A 15,456-nucleotide genomic window follows, 5' to 3' on the forward strand; every position below is an offset into this window, starting at 1 on the left:
AGCCGAAACCAGGAGTCGAACGCTTAACCGACGGAGCCACCCAGGTGCTCAAGACCAATGTCTTTTTAAATTTCAAGGTCTCTAGAGCCCAACAGTGTATGGCTCAGGCTGGGACTAAATACAGATTTCTTAAATGAATGAATGAATGAATGAATGAATGAGAGGCTGAAGCTGATATACACTCTTCTTTTTGACCCGCAATTCAGATCGCTTGCTGAATTAATTCCCCTAACACTTTACCATGCTGTGAAGAACTCCTTGTCTAATTGTGACATCATATGTCACTGTGTAAATTTCCCATGTTGTGTTAGCCACCCCCCACCCTTTCATTCCTGCACAATGTTTGGCATCTTGGATGGTTCACATTTTTCACTGTCGAGCGAAACATTGTGATGAACCATATTTGTGCCTGCATTTCAGGATATCTTCGGGCTACATTCCCAGAACTGGGTCAAGGTCATGAAGGTTTGGTTCATATTGCCAAACTGTGAAAGTCTCTTGCAAATAACGGATAATCTTGTTTAAAAACAAAGGGAAGAAAAGCTTTGTCAATTTAACAAAGAGAACAAGATAGTTTCTCTCCCTTTTAAAAATTTGCTTGCCTTTGATTATGAGTGATGTTGAGTTGGAACAGTGATCTATTTCTAAAACTCAAATTGGTTCTGCCTTTTAAACTTTTTTTAAACATTTTTATTTACTTATTTTTTAATGTTTATTCATTTTTGAGGGGGGGAGGAGCCAAGAGAGAGGGAGACACAGAATTGGAAGCAGGCTCCAGGCTCTGAGCTGTCAGCACAGAGCCAGACGTGGGGCTTGAACCCACGAATTGTGAGATCATGATCTGAGCAGAAGTCGGAGGCTTAACCGACTGAGCCACCCAGGCGCCCCTGACTGGTCCTGCTTTTAGGGGCCCGTATTAATTCTGGAGCCAATCTGATACCATCAACTGGATGTGATGCCAGACCAGACAGCCTTCCAACTAGGAACCTTCTCTGGAGGCTAAATCGCTGGCCTGTGGGTCTTCAGAATTGCTGACGTGCTGTGAACGTCTTCTGTCTCACACAAGCTCATGCTTTCTTCACACTCTCTCTGGACCCAGCAGTAGAGAGAACCACAGTCAGACTGCCTGGGGCTTGTACTGCATGTTTAAGCAACTCTCTAAGCCTCAGTTTCCTAGAACATCTGTAAAACGGGGGTAATATTTGTCTGCCCTCAGAGATCTGCTATAAAAGCAAGAATGTATGCAAAGCGCTTAGCAGAGTTCTTGGCCTGATGTGCGTGCTCAAAAAATACTAGCTATTATTATCATAAAGGCAGTTTTTCATGTGTGGATCCCCATCATAGTCTTTTCTCATGAAGAAGAAGAAAAGTCTGGGTAATTATAAAGGTGCCGATAATGGCTTTGCAATGTTCACGCTATTTCACTAATCGGGACTCTGTTAATGTGATTTAGATCAAGTCTGAGCTAAAACTTACCATTTTTACTACAGGACACAAAGAAAAAAACATACTAAGAGAACGATTAGCATAAATATGATTGTCATGGAAACAGTGCCTATTTCAGAGAAAAAGGTATGCTTTCCAGCATCTTAGAAGTACCTACTCACATACAATGAAACACTAATTATAAATCATTTTTATTTTCTTCATTAAAGCAAGTACTCTAAAAATCTCTTTTCAGTGAATATTTTGTTAGCTTAGTTTGAGCTATTACATATAATTAAAATGAGAGATTCTCTGCTCAATTATGAATAATTTGTATTTCATACTTTTCGTAAATTTTTCTGGTTTCCTCCATCAACGTGAGGTAGGCTTTGTGATTTTACTTGTGATTTTCTTGAAGCGTATTGATTTACATTTCTTTCTTTCTTTTTCTTTTTTTTTTTTTTTTTTAGTTTACTTATTTATTTTGAGAGAGAGAGAGAGAACATATAAGCAGGGTAAGGGTAAGGACAGAGAAAGAGGGAGGGAAAGAATTCCAAGCAGTCTCCTCACGGTCAGCACAGAGCCTGACGCGGGGCTCGAAGTCACAAACTGTGAGATCATGACCTGAGCCCAGATCAAGAGTCAGATGCTTAACTGACTGAGCCATCCAGGTGCCCCTGATGTACATTTCTTTGGAGTGTGCTGGTGGTGAACTGCCCATAAAACATGGGAGGTATATATATTTCCCAATATAACCCTACACAGTCACATATATGTGAATATACACATTGTTTAATATTTAGAATATATTTAAATCTCTAACTTCTACAGGAACGTATGGAAGAAAAAGCACACATGTCTAAAATGTCATTTTTCTCTCCTGGCCTGCAGTATGATTTCTATGTTTGTGGACAGTTGGATTTTCACAAGTGAACTACGAGGTAGGAGGCAGTACATGGAAGATGAATGAGCATTGACTCCAGACCACGTATACACTTGCACCCCGCCCCAACACGTTCATCTCGTGTTCCCCTAACTCCACTGGTTGTAAATGAGCTACAAGATATGGGAAGCAAAAACAATTTAAAAACAGGGAGGGGGGCACAACGTAAGAGACTCTTAAATATGGAGAACAAACAGAGGGTTCTGGAGGGGTAGTTGGGGGGGCGGATGGGCTAAATGGGTAAGGGGCCTTAAGGAACGTACTCCTGAAATCACAGTTGCACTACATGCTAACTAACTTGGATGTAAATGAAAAAAATAAATTAAAAACAGATATGAATTGAGGCCATCTCCTCTATGACAATGCAAAATTCATTAATTTTGAATTTCAAAGCAATTCTTCAATCTACAACCCTCCCTCAGCGTAAGGAATGTCTGTTAGGCCTCAGGGCCAGGCAGCCAGGCCTCAGAAACACAGGCCCCGCTCCTCGCCCCTTGCTGACCCCACAAATTCCCCAGGCCTGCAAAGAAGCAAGAAGACTGGTGGGCACCTCTCCCATGTGGCCTGAAGTGAACCTCCCTTCACTCTGCTCAGCTCTCAAGGCTGTTCCAGAACCTCCTCCTGGACGTTCAGATAGCAGCTCTGAGGATGGGCGTGGGGAGCCCCGGGAGACCTCTGGATGGGGCTGAGGGCCTTTTCGTATCCTGAGCACATCTGTGAGCTGAGGGGGCACAGAATGTCACTGGCAGAGGAGCTCCGAATTCCAAATCTCCTTTCTGATCTCACATCCGGGCCATGCTCCCCTTTCTGTGGGTCTCCCCCTCACACACAAGCAGGGTAGAAACTCTAGTTCCTGTGCACAGCAGGTGCAGCTAAAGCACCGCTGGGAAATAGGGCTGTCCCTTGCTCCCAGGTGGGGTGGGGACCCACCTGGTGCTCTGGGGTGCCAGCCACCAGAAGTGATTCTGGTGATTCAGTTTCACCCTGGACAACTGGAGTCTTCCTGTAGTTTTGCTGGGGAAAAACATTTTATTGCCAACCAGGTTTGGAGAATTGAGGTTTTCACCATGGCTTTTTCTTTGTAGCTCTCAGCAGAAGACAGCAGGAAAGTAAGGGAGGATGATCGGAGCCTGAATCAAAGCAGGGCCTCAGTCCCTCAGGGCAACACGCGAGTACGTAATGGGGGGAGCAGGACATTGCAGGGTTTTGCAAAGTGTGTTCTAAGGAACACCAGGTTATTTGGGGGCAACTAAAAAAGTGTAACTTTGAAAAGAAGGTTCTGGGGTTGGTCTAACTCAGGCCAACCGTTCTGGAAACGTGGGCAGAGACCAGGGCCATCAGCACCACCCAGGAAACTGCTGGAAATGTCCATTTGGGGCCCTTCCTGAGGCTGGCTGTGTTTTTAACTAGCACAGCAGGTGATGCACGCTCCAGTTTGAGAACCACTGATTTAGGGCAACACTGGTTTCGATAAAGTCACACAGGCTTCCTTCCTGTATAGTTCATTCCAACCTTTAGTAAGCTCAGGCCTATCGTGCCTCTTCAAGAAGGAAATAAAATATACAATTTTCTTCCAAATGTCATTGGCCAGGGAGGCCTGTGTTCGGGGCGCGTAGTCAGGGGATGCTGCTCTGAGAGCCCCACAAGCAGGTGAGGCACACAGGGCAGCACGTGGCATGGCAACCAGGAGCCACAGATGGCTCCGGCCGGGCTCCCAGGGATTCACAAGGAGTGCTCAGCAGACCCTGGAGATTAATTTTGAGCTCCGGCTCTCTGGGCTGTCACGGAACACCAAGAGTTTTTTTTTTTTCTTTTTTTTTTCTTTTTCTTTTTTTTTTTTTTTCCGGAACACCAAGATTTAAAAAAAGAAAAAAATGCTGGCAGGCAAATGTCAAACCAACCCCCTCCAGGAAAGGCGGAACTTCTCCCCAAACGCTTGGGAAACAGCCAACCCGTCTTTGCAGGGCAGTGATCATTCTCTCCAGAAGGTGGCGCTCTCCGCCGTAATTATTTTTAGGTTCTGGATGCAAACAACAATACTGATAAGGGCTGACGGGATTGAAACTTAGCTAACGGAGTCTACATACACGGTTTCCTACGGAATCCTGCTTCGTGTCTGACCACGTTTTGGGCAGTTAATGTTGTTGTCCCTCGGAGTGACTGAAACATAATATATGGCCCCTGGGGGGTAGTGGTGTGGAAGAACATAATCATTTGGTGGCACATTCTAAAGCAGGCGGGCCGTCTATCAGCTATCTTTATTCCTTTCAGTGCAAAGGAAAACGTTGAATGATTTAGGAGCAATCAATGGGGACTGGCTTTGAGCAAGACGGGAGTCAGATTTTTCTTTTTTCTTTTTTTTTTCCCATAGACAAATTTAACCCTGGAAGCTGAAAACTGGGGCTCTAGAAACTCAGGGATTTCCCTGGGAAGTCACAATTGGATGTTTCGTCCCTTCCTGGGGGGGGGGGGGAGCAGCTTGAATTTCTTCTTTATACTCATTTTGATAAGTTTTAGCAGATAAAAATACAGGGCACTGAGTTAGATGTAAGTTTCAAATAAGCAACAAGTAATCTTTTTAGAATAAATATGTCCCACACAGTGTTTAAGACATGCATGTAGTAAAAAGAAAAAATGTTCCTTTCTTATTTGAAATTCAAATTTAACTGGGCGTCCTCTACTTCATCCGGCAACCCTACTCTGGAATGATAACCCCTTTCCCCGTTCTCTTCCTCTTTGTCCTCCCCCAGCCACATTTCTGAGGAGACCCCGTGCGAGGGTCACGGCTGAAGCAGGACCTGGGACCACAGGCCATACTCTGGTAAATTTCCCCTTTGTCTTTGGGGTCAGGTTCCTGTCGCAGGTTCTCAGAACTGAGGGAAGGCTGGAACACGCAGCAGTTTCTGTCCTGGGTATATACACGGGAGTTAAAAATTCTACCCCTGCCTGGGAGGTTCCCATTCAGTCAGTCTGGCTGGGGTCTGGGCACATGCATTTGAAACTTTTCCAGGGGATTCTGAGAAACACCGCCGAGACCAGGGTTTCTCAAGCTGTGCCTTGCTTATGATCCACCTGGAGACCTTGTTCAGCGGCAGATCCGGACTTAGAAGCCACGGGCCCCCAGAAACTGCATTTGCAACAAGCCTCAGGTGATGTTGATGCTCTATGTGGACCACACCTTGAGTGGCAGGATTTTTGAGCATGAAAACCTGGTAACTGTGAAACCCCTGAGTGTTTCTCGAACGCTCTGCGAACATCACCTGATAACATCCCTACCTTCCAGCCTCTGTTGTATTTCCATTTTTTCTTACAACAACAACAAACAAACATCCTGTGCCCTACGTTCACAAAAGGAATCTAATGTTGGCTAATTGCAAGGTGTTGGAGCTGCACCCTCTCTCAGAGGCTTCTTAACTGCTTTCAGCTTCCCCGTTAGGCATCGTCCAATTACTCGGATGGTTCACAGGTTGAGGACTCAGGGAAGGATTCACCGGAAGTGAAGCAAGGCTCTTTCGGATAAACTCAACTTACACTTGCTTCACCTTCAATTTATGTCCTAAATTTCCTTCCTGACACTTTGCAAAATAGTTTCAGCAAGCGGGAAAGCGCGTTCGTCCCTTTAGCACCACCACAACAGACCCGGCAAGGAAGGAAGGAAAGAGAAAACACCAAAACCCAACGGAAGCCACTAGGTCACCTTACCGGGGACTTCTTAATGTCGGAGACCGCGTAGTTCCCTTGTGATATCCATCTGGCTGAGTCAGTTAAAGACAGGCCGGTCCCGTAAAGGTTGATGCTAAAACGACCCTGGAATAAATAGCCAATGAAAAAGACCTTTAGTCCACGTGATGTCCTAAGCAAAGGCCACACAATGAAGGGCCCTTGGAAAGGAGAAGGACATTAATTAATTACGATAGCTACTAATTAATGAGGGTGGTTTTTTTTTTTTTTTTGGAAGGTGGGGGGAAGTCTGGGCCAGGCACTTTACATGCATGCCTACGAGAGCTCTCTGAAGGCGTTCTCTTTACAGATGGGGAAACTAAGGCCCGGTGGAGGTGACTAGCTTCTGCAGGAGACAGTGCGAGGCCAACTCACATTTTCCTGACTTCAAAGTCCTCGCTCTCAACCAGCGCCATTCTGCCTCCCTAACCCAGCAATCCTGATGTTGCTCACAATTATCAGATTCCTTCAGGAACAAAATGCCACAGTGTAATTTTTCTAACAAGATCTCGCTGCCAAAGCTTCCCGGGCCTCCGCTTCCCCGCCACGCTGAGCACTGCGCGTCCTAAGCACAGCAGGGCGGGACTTCAAAGGACAGGTGCGCTCTCCGGGACGGCCAGCAGAGGGCGCGCGCGGCCCGTTCTACACAGCCTGCAGCGGGACCGCCTCTTCCAGGCCGGGGATCCCGGATCCCAACCCGCTCCAGGATTCCTTTCAAAACCGGGCCTCGGTGTTTCCACGTTTATTTCTAAGGAGACGCCGCCGCAGAGCTCCTCTCCTGCGTTGCCCATCTGTCTCTGTTTCTCCCTCGCTTGCAAAAATGACTCCACAAAGGCACCTGAAATACTTTGCTGAGGCTTCCTCCCCCACAAGGAGCGGTTTCAGATCTGAAAATGTTCTGCACCAACACGCTCGCGGTGAATGTTTCCTCTCGGAACCTGACACGGTCCCGTACTTTGTCAAAGCAGTCTTTAATAAGGCGAGGCGGACTCCGCGCCGGCCAGGCCTATGTTAAAATCGGGCTCTTTCAGGGAGGGAGAGGGGGGATGAAATCTCAGAACCTCACTTTGTCCACCTGTAAAATGGAAGATAGTAACAGTATCTGCCTCAGCCTACTGTAGGGAGGGATAAATGAAATTAGCCATGCAGCACACGGCTGGTACCTGACTTCAGAAATCCTGGTTATTGGTTTTGTGTTGGGTGTCTCGCTCCAAGAGGAACAGTAGACTTAGGGGAGGGACTTGGCATTGCTTTATTTATATCAATAATGGTCTGTAACACATAGGCGGTTGATAGATTGTTAATAAATATTCCATCCTGGCTTGTCCACTATGACCTGGCAGGACTAGAGGTGGCCTGCAGGCTCCCTCTCTGTGTCAGTGCCATCACTATTTCCTAAGCAGAGGTTATCAACCCCTTTGGAGCCTTAGATTCCACACGTATGACATGGGGACAAAATAACATTCCAATTCTCGGAAGTGATGCGAGCATCGAAGTTAGTGGCTCTCTGCAGGGGACGATTTTGCCCCTGGGGGGAAATCTGGTAATTATCTAGAGATCTTTCTGGTTGTCATAACTGTCAGGTGTGTGTGTGTGTGTGTGTGTGTGTGTGTGTGTGTGTTACTAGCATCTGGAGGGCAGAGACCAGAGGTACTGCTAAATAGCCTGCGATGCACAGCACAGTCCCTACAACAGAGATCGATCCAGTCCAAAACACTGATAGTGCTGACGGTGAGAAACTCTGGTTGTGACCGTTTGGATTTTTCCTAGAATCCAGATTCCTCTACTTTTCGTGTAGGCTTAACTTTCCTGAGTCCATGTGTAAAATGGGTTAGTAACGCCTACGATGCAAATAGGAGGGGGGTGAGGTAGAAGGTATAGTGCATGTAACTCATTACCTGGCACAGAGTAGGTGATATTTAAAAAGTATTTTTGGAAATTATGACAGTACCCTACAGGCGTTCGTGGTTGGTAGGCGAAGTGGCCTCAGTAAATGTCCGCGATTGTGGCTGCCCTGAGGCACGAAGCCCAGTGTTGCCCGGCCTCCTCAGATACACACCTCTCCCAGCTCTGCTTTCTCACCTGCCATTTCCTTATTTCACTCTCCTGCCTGTCCTGAGGCCGTGTTCACACCGTTCATTATGACCAGACCCCAGTGCAGCTGAGCATCCCTCTCTTTCTCCCCTTCCCATCCTGCTTCCCATGCGGATGGTCTGTTCCCCCTGCACTGCAGGAGAAGGTAGCGTGATCTGCTTTGACCTCAAGGTTCCTGCAAGGGCCCGGCCCCCGACCTGCCTTCTGGCCCAAGAACTCCCCCCGCTGATCCGGGCGTCCGGTGTCTGAGCACCTTCCATACACACGTCTGGCTAGATCTGCCCTCTCGGAGCGGGTGACAGACCCGATGGAACGGGCAGTCTTCCTCCTCGTTCTCTTTCCACCTTTTCCAGCACAGGGGACCTACGTTTTCAGCGGATAATGACCACCTTAAGTTAAGGGTCCCGTGAGGAGTGAAGACTTACTGTCCTCTGAGCTCCAGGTGAGACATCTTTGCCCCTACAGCCCTCATCTTCGAGGGGTAGAGGGTGTGAACGTTATAGCTACTACCTCCTGTGGCTGATTTAAGAGGGTAAAAGTAATTCCGGGTTATGCATGCACTGGGGGATCCAGAGGGATTTGAGGAAGATGTGCCTGAGGCTAGGAGAGGTTTTGTTCTTTGTTCAGACAAAGGAGAAGGCTGCAAAGTCCTCTCTGCGAGTGGGGTCAGGCAGACCCGTCTGCCATCATGGATTTGCACTCAGACACATTTGGGATCAAATCCCGCCTCTACTGAGCACCAGCTGTGTGGGTTTGGGCAAGCCCCCCACCCCCACCCCCGGCGTCTCTGTGACTCCATTTTCTCATCTGAAAAGGGGGGACATTCTCGCTGGTGGCTGCTGTGGGGTGACATGCCACACCGACCTAGGAATGCTGAGCCAAGTCTAAACTCTAGAAAACACTCAGTAAATGCTACCAATACCAGCATCAGTAACAGTAACGCCGCATTCCCTGTGGTCAGAAGAGGAAAACACATCCTGGCTACATTTCCCGTTGAGGGCCCTTGGGGGACCTGCTCTTACTGCTAAGTAAGTCGCCAAAGCCACAGTGTGAACGAGGAGGAAACAGCACATTCCCTTTGGCTTCTGTGCAATCAGCAGGTCTCAGGAGGGGCCGACCGCTCCAAAGCTCCTCGCACAGGGGTGCTTCTGCGGACCTTTTCCTGGAAAACCCGTCTGCAAAACTCAGGGCTTTCATCAGTATACGGAGCTGGTGCTCAATAAATGTCTAAGGGATTGAGTTCTGAAAAGCCCTGATATGGCTTGAAGAACAGGCTAGGAAAAAATACAAATTAGCTTCTCAAGGGCTTTGGGTTTTCTCATTTAGCAATTGCTTCAGGGTCAGGATTTAGCAAATCAATAAGTTCATTTGTCTCTGAATTATTAAAAGAAATGAATGCAGATTACCTTTCATTTACCTAAACTTCCCCAAAGATGCGCAGAGAGAAACAAGAAAATCCTCAGACTTTTGAAAAAGGCAGGACAGGGCTAATCTATTAGCTGTTAAAATGCAACCCACACCAGTGGGGTGTTTGAAGTCATCTGCTGCTCTAAAGAAACAGCACTTCAAAAGTTTTCAATTCCTGGGTAATAGAGGAGAGGCCCCCTTTTACCATTATGTCCTTTGTTTATTTTCTTTCTCCCTGAGAGCTTCCTTTTCACTTCCCTAAAATGTTTAGCATTGCTTTCTGAAGCTGGGGGCTGAGAAAACACTTTGTTAAAAGAAAATTCAGATGTGTTTGTCTTCGGATGGTCTCTGATTGGGCCTAAACCCATCCTGGGGAGATGGTGTATTCCCCATGCAGCTCCCCGTCCTAGGATTCCCAATGCAGCTCCCCGTCCTGGTCCCCGGACTTTTGAAGGCCCGGGGGGGGGGGGGGCGGAGTGGGAAACTCCTGGCCCAGAGTTTAGCAACGGCCTCGTGAGGACCCCTTTCGAACCAAAGCCAGAACTGGGGCCAAGTTCTCCTGGCCGGAATCACGGAATTCGTCACGCCTTCTCAGGGCCGCAGCTTCTTGCAAAGATGATGCCGATTTTGCAAAAGTGGCGCCAGGCAGATCCTTACGACGGCGCGTTTCAAAATATCCACACCTCCAGGGCGGCAAGGGCGTGTGGCAGTGTGGCTGGGCAATGAGATGGCCGCTGAGCGGCTCTGCTGAACAGCAAATCCAGCAGACGATGATAAACTTGCCCTTCGTCTGGACACTACACGTTTTATACATCTAAGGAGGGATAGCAGTTTTTCTGTCACACAACGTTTACAATTTGTAACGGCTGACCGTGGTGGTGGGTTAGAGCGCGCTCGTCCTGGCTTGTGAGAGCCGATCGTGTGCATTTCTGCCGGACTCCCCATTTGGGGACATAATGCTGGTGGCTTGAAATCAGTTACGGGGCGTGGGGGCGGGGCGGAGCGAGAGTATTGACACCTGGGAGGCTGGCAAAAATGCTACAAAGCAGGACTTGTGATTTTCGTAAAGAGCCAGTCATGAAGGCTATACTGGACTGTCACTGACTGTATAACATTCACTCTGTGAACCAGCACGGTTTGTTTAAGCAAAGCCCCTGCCCTCTGATGCCTAATCTGCTTCCAGATGTTTACCGTTATAGCAGGTGCATTTTGCTGCATGCAGAGGTTTGCCATGTAGCTCTGAGCGGTTCCTTAGGAAACACTCCTAGGAGTGGCATGGCTAGATGAGTAGCTCGGAGCATCTCTGAGACTTCCTGCAGGGGGCCAAACTGCCCTCCAGAGCAGCTGTTCTAACTGTATTCCCGGGAGCAGAAGCAGCCAGGGGTCCCCTGTGGGCACAGTGGGACGTGGGTCCTCGGTGGGGGGAGCCCTTAGCACATACCTGCGGGCACTTGGCAGCACTGTAGCAGTCCCCGGCTGTGGCAAAAGGGACAGGGTGTCCTTCGCTGGTCCGGGCAAACTGTAAGTCAGTGGCTGCGGGGTTTTGCAGAAAGGGAGAGAAGAGAGAAGTCCGAAAAGGTACAGAAGGGAGGACAGTCACAGGGAGGCGGGAGGGAAGAAGGATAGTGAGAGAAAGAGTAAGAGGGAGAGCAGAGAGAAAAAAAAAATACCCGAAGTGTCATTAGTGAGCAAACAGATCCAGATGTGCAACAGATCCAGATGTGCACTGCTTTCCCCCTTGGATCTGTGGTTCAAGAGCCTCGCTCCCTGGGTTTTATCTGCACGGTCTCTCCATGGGAGCGAAGCCAAAAGGGGGGTTTAAGATGACTTTGGAAGCCAAAAGGGGGGTTTAAGATGACTTTGGAATCGATTCTCACATAAATAAATACGTGAATCACGTCCATTAAAGGTAAGCGTCACTGGATGGCTGTGAGTCTCCTGCGTACAGCCTCCCAGCTGTAAGGATGGGAAGAAATCGGCTACAAAAGTATCTCCAGCTACTTAGGAGTTACTTCCTGGGGCTTTAGCTGCCCTCCCATGGCCAATGCACTATGCCTGCCAAAATGTGGCGCAGTTAGAACCCTCATCTTGAAAGTATTAATGGCAGTTTCTCAAGTTTGGGGCTACCTTGGAGTTTCAAAAAAAAAAATCCAATGAAAACAATGCTTGTGTTTTTAACCTCTTCATAGCTCCGGAGAGCAGCGCTACACAGAGCAGGAGGAGTCGAAGCAAGGATCTCGCAAAAGCCATCGCTGGTGGAAGGAGAGGCCACTTTTACCTCTCCGCCTTGCCTTTCGGGAACAGCAAGAGCCCTTCATCTTTTTCTACAGTTAACCGAGCTCCAGTGGGAAGGAAGTCTGAGCTCCCTGTCCCGCAAAGAGAGGGGCCCTTGTGGCCACGGCACACCGAAGCCCCGAGTCTCAGCTGGAGTGTTTTTCTAAGTGGAAAAACTGCAGACTCTCTGCCTTGAGCCCCCATCAGGCTCGCGGAAGGCGATAAAAAGTAGCTTGGTACAAATCAAGTTTCATCCACCTCGAGGGGAAAGCGATGCAATATTACGGGAGCAACGGTAATGAGCAAAAATTAATTATTCATTATTTCTGTTTTTCCTCTATTCGAGGGAACACGTTTGGATCGTTCAGCTGTCTACAACCACGCCTGTGATTAACGTCCCTACGAAAAGGCAGTGTTGGCTGCAGGATGAAATCAGCTCGCGTGGAGGCTGGTTACAAGGGGCAAGCCCGTGGTCCGCTTTTCTTCTGTAAATTGACAACTGGATAAAATTAGCTGTGTCCCCCTGCATGTGTGTGCACTGTGCAGGGGGGAGGCGGTTGGGGGAATGGAAGATTCCATGAGAATCTCTTTAAGGCATGCAGCTGCTCTGTCTTCTCCCTTCAAAGCTTCTGCTACTACCCTTCCTTTCCCCACGCCGATACCCTGTGCCTGGCTAACTGCTACTTGACCTTAAGATGTGAGGTTCAGTGTCATATTTTGGGGGATGCCGTCCTGACTCCCCCCACTGCAGTGGTCCCCTTTTAGTGGCCTTCACCTACTCCACGCGTTCGTTTCTTACAAATCTGACGGGAGCTCCGCCCTGGGCAAGGCACCTTCCAGGGACTCGCTGTACAGCAGTAAAACGGAAAGGAGCCAACCCCGCCCTCACGCAGCTTGGACCCCAGCTGTCGTCGCTGGATGGCAAGGCAACCCATCTCGTTCCCCCGCAGCATCTCAGAGCCTTGCCCCCGGCCAGTGTGCGGAGTGCAGTGCGCTGGCTGAATGGGGAGAGGAATGAGCACGTCCCCTTCTCCGTGACATTCTACCGGACTTACTTATTATCTGCATCGTGGTCAGGTCTATTCTGATTTTCTGGAAGCTGGAAAACCCAGCTGCCGTGTAGTCCTTCCGACACTGGCAGTCATCCCGTCGGCTCCCGTTGTAGGGACATTCGGTTGGGTTGTGCAGCCTACGTCACAGAGAGAATGTTCTGGTGAGGATGGCAGCTACTTCCGGGGCATCTCCAGCTGTCTGTGCCCTTCCGAGCCCGAACGCTCCTACCTGTGCCCGTATACCTCGGAGAAGTTTTCTGAGTCACCATGGACCAGGGTTATGAACTCTTTGGGGTGGTCAGACTGCATCCCTGCACAGAATATCTGAAAGAGAGGCCAGAGATAACCTAGGAAGAGCAGCTCAGAGGTGAGACCATGGGACCCAGGGCGACTCCCTCTCCAATCATTCTAGAAATAATGACTGATATCCATCGTTCACCTTCAGGAGCTTTCCCGTGATGAGCAGAAAGTATTCACCGTCTTCAGTGGCACCTTTCAGTCTCTTTACCTCCTTGCAGTTCTGGGGTAACTCACCTAGAAACCACGAAACGTACAAATGGAGTGTGATGCTCCCGGATCCCCCTGCTGTCTGCCTGGGGAATGGATGATACTGTTCACACTAACACTTTGCAGCTTGAAAAGGCACGGGGTGGGGATAATTTCCTTAGAATAAATTCTTTCCCTTTTTGGGGGTAAATGTTTTTTTTTTTCTTTGAGTTTTATGGAGAGGTAACTGACCTATAGCAGTGTATAGATTTAAGGCATAGAGCATAGTGGCTTGACTCCTACAGATTGTGAATAGTTACACTAAGTTTAGTTAACATCCATCATTTCCAACAGATAGATGTATAAAAATATTTTTTTTTCTTTTTGATGAGAACTTTTAGGATCTACTCTCTCCGCGACTTCCAAACGTAGCATACGGCAGTGTTGACTATGGTTTTCACGCTGTGCATTTCATCCCCAGCACTATATATTTATCTTATAAATTCTCTATTTCCAATGAGGGTGGGCAAACGAACAAGGAAACCCTGGTCTTCGTGCTCCGGAGAAAGGGCTTCAGCTGGCCCACTTACAGTTATAGATATTGTGACAAGTTTTCCTTTCTTCTGGCTTCAGGTCGGAAGGGCATAAGTGGCTGGGCTGGTCCTCGTTGGTTAAACACTGCACAGATCTGTGTGTCACTCCCACACCACAGGACACTGAGCACTGGAAGGCAGACCAGAGTCAGTGATGCAGCCCCGGAACCCGGGAGGCTTGGGGTCTAATGACGCGGGGCTCACAGCTCCACGTCCGAGGTGTCATTTCAGACCCTAGGCTGCTGAAAACAAGTGCTGACGTAGGTGCAACACTTACAGTGGAGCAGTCTCTGTGCTAAGCATTATACATCCACGTTCATATATGCGTGTATCTTACCTGTGTATTTATATTTACATGCATAACATATATACTTATATATATGACATATATATACGATATATAATTTTCTCATTTAAGCCTTACAAAAATTTTCTGAGCTAGTACTCCCATTATTCTATTTTTACAGAGAGGAGATTGGGGCCCAAATGTCAAGAAACTTGTTCAAGGTCACGGTAGAGCCAAGATTCAAACCCTAACCCCTTTCAACGGATCCTGTACTTTGTCTCATCGCTTGGCCACACTGAGAACCTAGTAGGCAGGAGACAGGGGGTGGTGGCAATACTCCAAGGACAGTCGCAATTTTAAATGTTCGCGCTTATTGTACGCCTAATGCAGTGAAATACTCCCGTTGAAGAGGGACTAGAGTCTGCTGACTTCCTAACCGCGGAAGCAACAATGAACTCTTCTGTAACTCTTACTAGGTGACAGAGTTCCGGGAGCTGGTGTGGAAAAACATCGTGGTAAAAAAAGCATAACGTGAAGTGTGCTATTATGATCTATGAGCTGTTTACATATTAACTCGTCCCTTCTTCACCACCACCCATTTTGCAGATGAGGAAACAGAGACACAGAAGCGTTGCACCTCTCATTCAACTGGCAAGTAGGAGGGCCAGGATTCACAGGGCGGGCGTCTGGCTTCGGAGCCCGTGCTCTAAGCTCTGGGTTTGGCCACCCTGCCGAACGAGAAGGGAACCTTCTCTTCCCATCAGCCCACCTCGAGGTGCTAACGCCAGTGTCTTCCCAGCATCCCTCCCGGAAGGAGGATCCCTTGGGACGGCCGAGGCAGGACATGTCTAAGATGAAGTCTGGGATCCCAAAGCTTTCCCATTTGATCACCCAACAGTCTACTTACGCTGCCCCAGTTGCCGACTCTCCAGCTGGCCGACACAGGGCACTCCCTCAGGTAGCACGGATGGACGCTGGGGGGCTGAGTGCCCGGGCAATTGACGGCCGTTTGGTAGCTGTACTCATAATTCTCCTTCCCGGTGTAAATCTCGCTACAGGAGACGAGCCTTTGTCTGTAGCCCTTTCCACAGGTCACTGAGCACTGGGAAAACAGGGGGTGGGAGGAGAAGCTGGAGCAGCGCCTGGGGGCAGCCCACAATAGGCCCCTGACCCCCA

The 15,456-nt window shown here is 48.6% G+C and overlaps 1 protein-coding gene across 2 annotated transcripts in view; it reads right to left on the bottom strand.

Moving 5' to 3' along the window:
- Positions 1 to 15,456, bottom strand: part of ADAMTS9 (ADAM metallopeptidase with thrombospondin type 1 motif 9) — a 160,787-nt gene that overhangs the window by 3,414 nt on the left and 141,917 nt on the right. For both annotated transcript variants that reach the window (XM_047096973.1, XM_047096972.1), the window contains 7 exons: positions 15,188 to 15,382; positions 13,992 to 14,124; positions 13,355 to 13,449; positions 13,145 to 13,239; positions 12,919 to 13,052; positions 11,031 to 11,122; positions 6,071 to 6,175 (listed from right to left, as the gene is read on the bottom strand). In XM_047096973.1, the coding sequence (XP_046952929.1) occupies positions 6,071 to 6,175; positions 11,031 to 11,122; positions 12,919 to 13,052; positions 13,145 to 13,239; positions 13,355 to 13,449; positions 13,992 to 14,124; positions 15,188 to 15,382 (849 nt within the window). The remainder of the gene's footprint in view (positions 1 to 6,070; positions 6,176 to 11,030; positions 11,123 to 12,918; positions 13,053 to 13,144; positions 13,240 to 13,354; positions 13,450 to 13,991; positions 14,125 to 15,187; positions 15,383 to 15,456) is intronic.

Source organism: Lynx rufus, unplaced genomic scaffold (genome assembly GCF_022079265.1).
Source record: "Lynx rufus isolate CCGP_SWC_20201006 ecotype Redwood Valley unplaced genomic scaffold, mLynRuf1.p SCAF_4, whole genome shotgun sequence".
In the NCBI taxonomy this organism is placed as follows: domain Eukaryota; kingdom Metazoa; phylum Chordata; class Mammalia; order Carnivora; family Felidae; genus Lynx; species Lynx rufus.